At 39.7% G+C, this 10,722-nt stretch overlaps 2 protein-coding genes across 6 annotated transcripts in view; one reads left to right on the top strand and one right to left on the bottom strand.

The window, feature by feature from the left end:
* The first annotated feature begins 674 nt into the window (after window positions 1-674).
* On the top strand, window positions 675-3,897 carry LOC131681222 (uncharacterized protein K02A2.6-like). Its single transcript, XM_058961926.1, has 3 exons — window positions 675-1,235; window positions 1,313-1,674; window positions 1,818-3,897. Exons 1-3 carry the CDS (start codon window positions 675-677, stop codon window positions 3,895-3,897), a joined length of 3,003 nt encoding a protein of 1,000 aa, XP_058817909.1.
* A 1,554-nt stretch (window positions 3,898-5,451) lies between these two features.
* LOC131686174 (reticulon-1-A-like) overlaps window positions 5,452-10,722 on the bottom strand; it is a 69,512-nt gene continuing 64,241 nt past the window's right edge. For all 5 annotated transcript variants that reach the window (XM_058970388.1, XM_058970386.1, XM_058970389.1 and 2 more), the window contains 4 exons: window positions 7,591-7,798; window positions 7,312-7,520; window positions 7,148-7,253; window positions 5,452-7,079 (listed from right to left, as the gene is read on the bottom strand). In XM_058970388.1, coding sequence (XP_058826371.1) covers window positions 7,025-7,079; window positions 7,148-7,253; window positions 7,312-7,520; window positions 7,591-7,798 — 578 coding nt within the window. In that variant the 3' untranslated portion in view covers window positions 5,452-7,024. The remainder of the gene's footprint in view (window positions 7,080-7,147; window positions 7,254-7,311; window positions 7,521-7,590; window positions 7,799-10,722) is intronic.

Raw genomic sequence — 10,722 nt, 5'->3', positions numbered from 1 at the left:
ATTCGGATTAAACAGTTTTCAAATTCAATAGAGTCATCCCAATTGCCCTTGGCATGGGTCAAATGGAAACACGATTTGGAATGTTACTTTGAGTCTGAGAAAATTGAATCTCAGTACGACAAACGGTCGAAATTGTTGTACCTAGGCGGTTCTGATCTACGGGATATATATGATAATTTACCAGAGGTTGAAAATGTAGCGCACGTTCTGAGGGACCCACCGTATTTCGATGTCGCAATTGCCAAACTTGACGCTCATTTTGAGGCGTACCGTAGACGTACTTTCGAACGTCATTTGTTCCGCCAAATTACTCAGAAACCATCTGAGCGTTTTTCTGATTTTGTACTGCGGTTGAGGACCCAAGTTAAAAGATGCGAATATGATAAGCCTGATGAGATGATCTTAGAACAAATAGTTGAGAAGTGTTCTTCTAGCAAGCTGAGACAAAAGATGCTTAAGCGAGATATGCCATTGAGCGAAGTAGAAGGTTTGGGTGTAAGTCTTGAAGAGAGCGAACGGAAGCTAAAGGAATTTGGAAATTTGTACGATGCTCCAATCAGTAATGTATCGAATTGGAAGGCAGATGGCAATAAAGGGAAAACAAAACTTCAATCAGGTATTTCTAGAAATGTACGATCATTTCACCATCCAGTTTCTCGATACCGGTCCACAGAATGAATAAGCGGTTCGACCCGGTATGTTTTGCTTGTGGTAAACGAGGTCACGTCAAAGGAGCTGACATATGTCCGGCACGAGCTGCTACGTGTTTGAAGTGTAGAGGACCAGGGCATTTCGCTAGACAATGTCTAAAACGTGCGAACAATGAAGTTAGAGCAGAAGCAGCACCAAAACGTATTCGAGCTATTCATGAGGATGTTGAACAGGAAAATGATGAAAAATACATTTTCTATGCGATGGGAAAGAACACATTTTTGTTCAAAGTCGGTGGCATAAATATACCGACGATCATTGATTCGGGAGCAGCGGCCAACATCATTAGTCAGAAAACGTGGAATCATATGAAACAAATGAAAGTTTCTGTTTGGGATATGTCTACTGAGGCGGACAGAAACTTCACGTGCTATGCATCAAACGTACCCATGGAGATAACGGGAACGTTTATGGCAACAGTAGAAGGCGGAGGAAAAAAAATTGATGCCAAGTTCTATGTCGCCAAGGATGGCCAACAGTGCCTTTTGGGAGAACAGACGGCTAAATCGCTGCAGGTTTTGAAGGTTGGATTCGACGTTGGAAATATTTCCCAAACATCTCATGAGTCACTGTAGAAATTCCAATTAATGAATCTATCCAGCCTGTTCAACAAGCATTCCGAGGTGCTCCATACGCTCTAGAAGACAAAGTAAACGAGAAACTTGAAACATTGCTTGTACAAGGAATCATAGAACGGGTTTCTGGACCATCACCTTGGGTTTCACCAATGGTTCCGGTTTTAAAGGAGTCAGGCGATATTCGACTGTGCATTGACATGCGTCGAGCAAATCAGGCTGTAATACGGGAGACACATCCACTTCCTTTAGTAGACGAATTACTCGGATCGGTAAATGGTGCTACGACTTTTTCTAAAGTGGACATCAAAGATGCGTATCACCAATTGGAAATTTCGGAAAGATCTCGTCCCATTACCACATTCATTACAAAAAGCGGCTTGTTCAGGTAATTCAGAGGAATGATTTTTAACATTTGCATTTAATTAAATATTAAGCATTTAGATGGAAAACTGAATTCAAATAAAATACAGAGAATAAAAAAAATATATATTTCAAATATTTTTATTTTCATGACACGATTGTACTCAGATATAAAAGGCTAATGTTTGGTGTGAGCTGTGCCCCAGAGATTTTCCAGAAAACGATGGAGACGATTCTGGCGGGTCTAGAAGGGATCATAGTGTATCTGGATGACATAGTTGTGTTTGGATCTTCAAAACAGGAACACGATAATCGATTACAAACCCTCCTCAAGCGTTTGGAGGAATACGGAGTTTTATTGAATCATCAGAAATGCATATATGGAGTAAGCGAGTTGGAATTTTTGGGTCACGTCTTGAGTAAAAAAGGAGTAAGTCCCACAGAAAGTCGCATGAAAGCTATACAAAGTTTTAGGGAACCGAGGACAGTCGCTGAATTAAGAAGTTTTCTTGACCTTATTACCTACGTCGGTCGCTTCATTCCACATCTCGCTTCGAAAACGGCACCTCTACGATCTCTTTTTCGAACTGGTTCGGTGTTTAAATGGCAAAATCAACAACATAGGGCTTTTGAATCAATCAAGGAGGCAGTTAGCGATGTTAGCTATTTAGGATTTTTTGATAAGAAAGACAAAACTAAGCTGATTGTTGATGCAAGTCCTGAAGGGTTAGGAGCTGTTCTGCTACAAGTAAATGAGGACGGACAACACAGAATTATAGCTTTTGCAAGTAAAGCACTTAGTGAATTAGAACAGAAATATTTTCAAACCGAACGTGAGGCTTTAGCCATAGTATGGGGTGTAGAGAGGTTCAGCTTATACTTGCTGGGAACCAAATTTCAACTTATAACTGACTGTAAGGCCCTGAAATTCTTATTCAACGCTCGATCTAGACTGTGCCCAAGGATTGAACGTTGGGTATTGCGAATTCAATCATTCAATTATGAAATTATTTACGAACCTGGAGCAACGAATCTGGCAGATGCGCTATCCCGGCTATCTGTTGCAACAGCTAAACCATTCGACAAATCAGTGGAATCCTACATTCATCAACTAGTTGATTTTGCAGTTCCTGAAGCTGTGACTCTGGACAAAGTTACCGCAGAAACAAAGGAGGACGCGACGTTGCAAGATGTAATAAGAGCCTTACAGACTGGTTGCTGGACAGAGACGACTAAAGGTTTCAATTGTTTCAAAACAGAATTACACGCAGCCAAAGGGGTGTTAATGAGAGACGATCGCCTAGTTATTCCCGAGAAACTACGTCAACAAGTGCTAACCTGTGCTCATGAAGGCCATCCGGGAATGAGTGTTATGAAACGTCGTCTTAGACAAAAAGTTTGGTGGCCAAAGATGGACGAACAGGTGGAAAAGTTCGTAAAGAGCTGCGGTTCATGTACGCTAGTTTCCGCTATCAGTCCTCCTGAACCAATGCTCAGGACCAAGATGCCAGACAAGCCCTGGTCAGATGTAGCGATTGATTTCTTGGGACCATTACCATCAGGACATTATCTTCTTGTTTTAGTAGACTATTTTAGTCGATTCACTGAAGTAATCATAATGAAACAAACAACTACAGACCTTACTGTGCAAGCTCTGTTCGAGACATTTAGTCGTTTTGGGGTGCCCGAAACCTTACGATCTGATAATGGACCACAGTTCATAAGTGAACCATTCAAAGCATTTTGCCAGGAGTTCGGTATAGAGCATCAGAAGATAATACCATATTGGCCACAGGCCAATGGTGAAGTGGAACGCATGAATAACACCATTCTAAAACGTCTCCGTATAAGCCAGGAGGAGAATCGGTCAAAGTGGAAATGGGATTTACGAAGCTTCTTGCTGATGTACAACTCGACGCCACATTCGACATCAGGTATTGCGCCATCGGCTCTTATGTTTGGCAGAGTATTGCGAGATAAATTACCAAGTGTCCACAGTCGATTAGGACGTTTAACGGAAGCTATCCAAGATCAAGATTGGGAAAGAAAAATTAGAACAGCTGGAGTGACAGACATCCGAAGGCAGGCAAGATCAAGCGATCTTGTAGAAGGTGATATTGTGGTGGCTAAACGCATTGTTAAGGAGAACAAGCTATCCAGCAATTACGCGCCTGAGAAGTTTGAAATCGTGAAAAGGATGATCAGATGTGAAAATTCGCTCAAAAGTCACGGGGAAAATATATCGTAGAAACGTTTGTCACCTTAAACGTATACATCTAGATACGAAACTACCTACAGAGGAATCATCAACGGATACTTCACAAATCAATAAATCAGATGTAGTACAGTATAACCCTATTACGGACAACCAAACCTCAAGACCATCTTTAGGCAGGAACATCGGTGATAATGTTGAAATTCGAAAAAGTCGACGAGAAGTGAAACGACCAGAGCATCTAAAGAATTATGTTTCAAGTATTTTAAAATAGATACTAAGTAAGGGGGGAGTGTGGTATCGTACCAAATAAGCTAGCCATGACTTTAGTGCCAGAGTAGTGTAATACTTGTTACGAGATAGACGTTAAATATATTGTGCTTACACAGAAGCTAATAGATCAAGTGCTAGTAATCTTCAGTTCCGAAATCCTGTTACTACAGTGCACACATGTAAACGGTACTGATAAACTCGGCTGAGGTTTTGGTTTCGTTTACCGTGTGAACGAAATCAAATCCGTACACGGTGAGCACCGCTCGTTCACACGTGTTTATTTTTTTCTCCTGTTTGGAATTCCCCGAAAAAATAAATGATGTTCTCTCTTGTGGATGATCAGAATCACTCGCGTGCAAATAGATTTTCTTAAATTTTAGGTGGCGTAGCACTCTTCAACACTTATGCAAAAGATCGTTTTGAACGTTTCTCAAGGGAGCGCTTTAATTTCTTTCCGCGCAGCTCGGGCACAGCACGTGGTAATATTTTACATAACAATCCCCACATAAAATACACTTTTGAGTATTTTTCTGTAGAAATCTTTCCCATGTACGTCCCCACAAGCCTACCGTTGGCAGTAGAGTTAGTTCATTTCACGCGGTACAAACGAAGCCTTCCTATCATGACATGCCTAGGTAGATCTGAGACAGTGAAGGTTACGCGAAACTAATCTGACTGAGCGGAGTTCTTTTTGCTGTTCTACATCACTGCATTCAAGTATTTTTTATTGACTGAAGCAACGGCTACCAATCCCTTAACATATCCTCGCAAGTAACACTCGTATCAAAAAAACTACACCATCTATCTCCCCATCATGGGATGGGACACAGACGTACATTATTAATTTCAGTCAGAACATTGTCCATGATCTAGTCAAGTTATCAGCGTGAATTTTAGGGCGAGGAATACCAGTTCAAGCAACAAGGGAGGTTTTATCGTTTGCACCATCTTTGATATTCAAGACAGAGACGACAGAACAACCAAGAACACCCAAAAAAATGCAAAATAATGGACAATGTGGCTGCTTATCTTTTGTGTTGGTCGATGGAATATAATCACACATGCGCTATTATATTAAGAACAATCTGCTGTTATCACTATTGAAACTGAGCACCATATACAGCGGCGTAAAATAAAACCCAAATGATATTACTTCTCCCATTTTTGGTACCATCGACAGGAGCGAGAAAATTTTCGTTTCCGACACGTAATGCTTACTACGATCAGATCTTTGTCATTGCCTACCTGTTCTTAACCGGGGGTTGGTCGATGGGTGATTTATCTGCAAACTCCCATCGAAAGAAAAATGAAACATTTCATTCGCTATCACTAGCGTGACGGACAAAAATCTTTTTATTGTTTCGCAAAGATATAATAAGTAACCAGCAGAGTTCTCTCGTTCTGTAGTGGTTTTTCATTTTATTATTTTATTTTCAGTTTTTCTTGCATTGATGACAATTTTTCACTTACTTTCTTACTATCGCATCTTTTAATGAGTCATAATAATAATAATAATAATAATAATAATAAAGTTTCTTTTTTTTATTTATAAGCAATCCTTGTTTTGTTTCGTGTATGTGCTTGCTTAGTATGAAGGAGTCATGAACATGATACACTTCTTTTGTGTTTTTTTTCTTTTTATTTCATTTATTTCTTTCTTCCTCCAATTTACTTCTAGAAAAAGGTGAATCGAAAAAATGGTCGCTTGCTTAATAGGTAAAGGCTAAAAACAAAACTCTTACGCGATAACGAGTAACGAAAAAGATTCGATATTTCCTCTCTTTTTGGTTAAATAATGCACAACTTCAACAGAATTAAAGGCTAAACGACTTGACGAGATGTAATGGTTTTGTATTTATTTTCATTTCTTAGCTTCACTTCAAACAAGCCTTACCTATAGACGAATATAATATGAATATAGCGTTTGTTTTCACGTGCTTCTACACAGATTTAAAGCGGCCTTTGCTTTCCTTTCCTCATTTTGCACAAATATTTTCTCGGACGACGACGAATAACGGAAATCATATTGAAATTCGAACGACATATACGACGACAGGATACTTCTGCGCTGCCGAAGACAGATTTGGTAATCACAAAACAAAAAGTTGCAGCAAACACAGGGCGCGGCGAAAACAGCAGACAATCAAAAACGACACAGCTAAGGAGAATTTAACGCATTGGTTTCGTGTTTTTTTTTTCATTAGTAGGTACTTTGAAATAACGAAACGTACAAACTAGAAAATTCATGGTGTTGCTTTTGTTTGATTTCGATTCGGTTGAGTTATTTGAAATGAGACTCAAAACAAATGTGTGATGATCTGTTTACTTATTTTCCAGTTAAAACGATGATTTTGGTTGTTTGATTCGCTACTTTTATTACTGACTCTTTAACAAAACGATCCTTAGTCGGATAGGTGTGTTTTGCTGAATGTCCATCCTATCTGCTTGTTACTAAGTGCTAAATTCATCTCCGTTTAACTGTTTGAAAGATTAATATAATGACTATATGTTTTCCTGTTTTTTTTCTGAAATGTGTGAATGTGTGTTTTCGCGGATCTCATCCAGAAATCACGGCAATCAAATCAAATGAAACGGAAAGGAGAAATCGTTTTGTTCTTCATCTATTTATTATTTTTTGCGTCGTCAACATGGTTTTCCTTAGTAAGAACGTAGTCGTTAATCTAGAATCCATGCTTCACTATGACTTGGTATTAAAACGGATATATTTCCATCAAATTGATTTCAAAATAAAATATTCGATTTTCGTAAGTGTTTTGCACATCTTATTTTGTGGTTGGTTGCATTAGCTTTTTCCCTTGTTTAAGAGTTATCATGTTAAATAAATTAAAAAATAAAAGGGTTCTTTTACAATTACAAGCTATCAAACTTATTTCTCCTTATCGGATTCGGCTTTCTTTCCCAGAGGAACGGCCGCTTTTAATCTGAAATGTAATGAAAGATTGGATTAGTTTCGGGAAAAAAAAAGTTGAACCATTCACAGGACACTTACTTTTCGGTGATTTCCAGAATTTTGCTTCTGACCAGTTCCAAGTAAGCGTCAATCGACTGCTTGTTATTTTCGTAGACCTTTGGCAAGGTGAATAGTGCAACGAATGCTGTAGATAAAAAAAAATTGAATATAATAGAATTACTTGAGAAGAAATTAAAACTTACCAATGATGACACACGTCATTCCGTTGAAAATGGCACCGACATAGGTTAAGCAGTAGAGGACAACGCCAAACTTGATAGAATCGACTAGATCTTCCACCAGGAACAGACGGCGTAACTCCGACAGCAGGGCGTTGGCATGCGCTACAGCAACCGTGGTCAGTTGCTGTACTTTCTCCTGCGATAGGGTCAAATCAAAGTCCAGGTATTCCCTGCGAACGAGTACAAGAAAAATTTATATTCGTTTTGGTTTCGAATAAAATTGCGATAAAATGATCATACTTGAACGGGTGTCCTTCGGAGGTCTTTTGTACGGCCTGGAGCACGTTCTTGTAGATTCGGAACGAAACGGTTCCGAACAGGACCAGCAGCGAAATGTACGAGAAAACGCTAATCAGCGAAAATAGCGACATGGCGAGCAGGATTGTTAGGCCACTGCCGAACACGATTGCTGATTTCTTAACATCGCGCCAGTAGATCAGGGATTCCACTATAACGAGAGAAAAAAAATGAGGTGTACTGTTAATAAATGCTATCTTATGTTCGAGTTAAAAAAATTATACGACTACGGAGACATTTAAAATTAAGCATTAGTCACGAACGCGCAAATTATTCTTCATCCGACCCGAAGTTCTGAACTGCAACTTTGAAAGCAAAGTCGTATTCGTCATGCACAGATCAATTTCAGGGCTAGTGATCCCTAACAATCCTTCCTGAAGAAGAGTCGAAAATACGGCGAGAGACTTATGACACACACCCATACCCTCCAAACAGTCAGATTACCCAATAAACACCTTTCTTGATTACCACTTTCTATAAGAATTTCAGTGCCTGAAAAATTCACAAATTTACATAATTGTGTTGCATCATGGATGATGGTGAAACTTACGTCAAGACCGCCTTTCGTTAATTCCTTGGACAGGGAAATTTCGTCGCCATTCCAAAAAAAAGTTAGAAAGTAGCTGTGATGCTGTTCTTATTCGTTGGCCTGTTGGCATTCCTCGGTTATGCGAAATAGCGAGAACATTCTTAGTAGGCCATGCTCTGTGCGCATTCACACTCGACTGTGCTCTACAATGGTTTTCCCGCTAGCGAGGTGACACAGCGCTCGCGAGCATTAGCGAGAAAAGCTTTTTGGAATAGCGCTACATACTAGATGAAAGCATGGGTTCCTCGCGAGTATTCCTGCTCAATATTTTGTTTCATTCGGGCGCAAACGATAAAGAACACTAGGCATGCTGATCACACACGCCCGCGAACGAAAGGGCTTACTGTGCTTCTCGCTCGTTTCGCAACACTGCACAGTGGAGTCTTTAATACATAAAACCTGATCAAAAAAATTCTTCTGAATTTTTTTTCTTCGAATCAATCCACCGTAAAGTGATTTTTTACCTATCTCGATGTTAAATTTATATTTTTTTTTCTTTTTTTTTATTTCGAATAATTGTCACATTTTCTTTTTTTACTTTTGAACGACATTCAATTAGCTATAGATTACTCAGTAAAGAAAGTTATGCAAATTTAGAGCCGAAGTACTCAAGTAAGAGCAAGGATGTCAAATATTCAAATCGGAAAATTAGAAGTGGCGGGGTCATTACAAACAGGCTTAACACCTTAAGGGCTAATCTTTTGTCTTCTGCTGGTAGAAGTCGAGCTTAGGCAGCATAGTCAAACCTGTCTCCTTTTACCATGAGAGCCGACATATTATATTTTATATAATTAAAAGTATATGTATGGTTCTGAAAACAAAAATCTGTACGCATCAATCCATCTAAATGATATATGATACTTTTCGTATTGTTTGCAAGATATATTAGCTACTACGAAAAAAGCAAGCCTTGCGAAGGAATAAGTTTTTGGTTTGAGATAAGTTCTTGTGTTAATTTAATTTCTTTGAAGATTTTTAGTGAATGAGATGGACTATTTGTGACTTCCTTGTTCAAACACGAGGCGGCATTCTCCGAAGCAGGTCAACGGCGTTCACTCATTTAAGTAGCAAAAATTAGTTCATCAACAGAATTTCTAGTTTTTTGACGCTTACTGCATTGATACGGGTCAGGTGGATAGTTTGGGTGATGGCTGAGCTGGTCCATGCGGACGACATGCACTCCACAGGAGAAGAAGGGATGAAGGACGCGAAAGGGTATGAAAGGTTTGTTGAGCGTAATGTTAAGTCATTTAGTATGTCCGTCCATAAGTCAGTACATTTTCAGTATATCCGACTTTTCTTGATCTATCTTTTTTGTGCTCGTGTGTATGTGCCAAGCGAACCGTCATTCTGATATTTATTTTTCGGTGCACGGAACACATTCTGACAGGGAGTGAGTTACTCTATATCACTAGATTTCCCGGTCATGACGCCATGGACAGTGTTGTCCAGTGTATATGAGAGCTTTCTTTTTTATTGATTCAATTGAAGGCATGGACCTAGACTTCTGAAATCGATTCATGATCGCGCGAGTGCGGGAGACTGTAGGTTCACGCTTGAGATTGCGTTTGAGTGATTACAAGTGCTGAGACGTTCATATTATCACCGAGATGTTATAATACCTGAAAGAGCGCGGGTACAGGTTGCGTGGATGGTCGCGAAGGGCTCAAGCATTTTTACATTCGTTTGTCGCGTGTATGTGACTTTGTGTGTATACATTCGATTTTCATGTAGTTTAGTGGACATGAGCATTATATTTTTGATTGGTCCACCTGAAGGCATTGGACTGCTACTAGGGCCGATAATAGGGGATTCCGGACGAAACCGATTCATGATCGCGCGAACACGGGCATTTGGAGGTTCACTCTCGAGACCGGGATTGTTAATTTATAAGTGCTAAACCATTCTGCCAATGCTTAGTCACCGGGGTGTTATACTTTTTACGAGATCGTGGGTGTGGTCGTGGGTGATGATCGTGAAGGACTCGAGCGTTTGTATGTGGACGTTTTTATCGTGTGTGCTAGTATGTATGTAACTTCGCGTGGACACATTATTTTTATAAGCATTCGGCCATTCGCATGTTCGTGTATTCTTCAATGATCGCGCGTGGACGTCTTGTCTAGTTTTTATTTCTATTGGTCCAACTAAAGGCATGAATTTGGGCTGTTAGGATCAAGGGCGGAGATTTCCGGACGTGACCGATTCATGATTGCGCGAGCTTAGGTTCTTAGGTTCCAACGTTCACCTAATCAATCGGGGCGTTTGAATTTTGGCGAGATCGCGGGCGTTCGTATTTGTGACCAGGTTTGTGTTATCGCATAGGCCACGTTTGTACGTTTGGAATGACAGATTGTTAGTGTATATGAGAGAATAAGCAATTTGTGTTAGTGAGTGTTAGCATGGATCTAATTGTAAATATAGCAACAAAAGAAGGGTGCCTGCAGAGAGAATTGGACCCTAAACTCACATTGTCAAAGTTGGACAAA

The sequence above is a fragment of the Topomyia yanbarensis genome, chromosome 2, assembly GCF_030247195.1.
Source record: "Topomyia yanbarensis strain Yona2022 chromosome 2, ASM3024719v1, whole genome shotgun sequence".
Taxonomy (NCBI): Eukaryota; Metazoa; Arthropoda; class Insecta; order Diptera; family Culicidae; genus Topomyia; species Topomyia yanbarensis.
This window is presented reverse-complemented; position numbering and strand designations above follow the sequence as displayed.

Coding starts and splice junctions, on each gene's coding strand:
- LOC131681222 (XM_058961926.1), top strand. CDS start 675: ATGAATAAGCGGTTCGACCCGGTATGTTTTGCTTGTGGTAAACGAGGT. Junction 1,236..1,312: donor AATCGCTGCAGGTTTTGAAG/GTTGGATTCGAC, acceptor GAATCTATCCAG/CCTGTTCAACAAGCATTCCG. Junction 1,675..1,817: donor ACAAAAAGCGGCTTGTTCAG/GTAATTCAGAGG, acceptor GATTGTACTCAG/ATATAAAAGGCTAATGTTTG.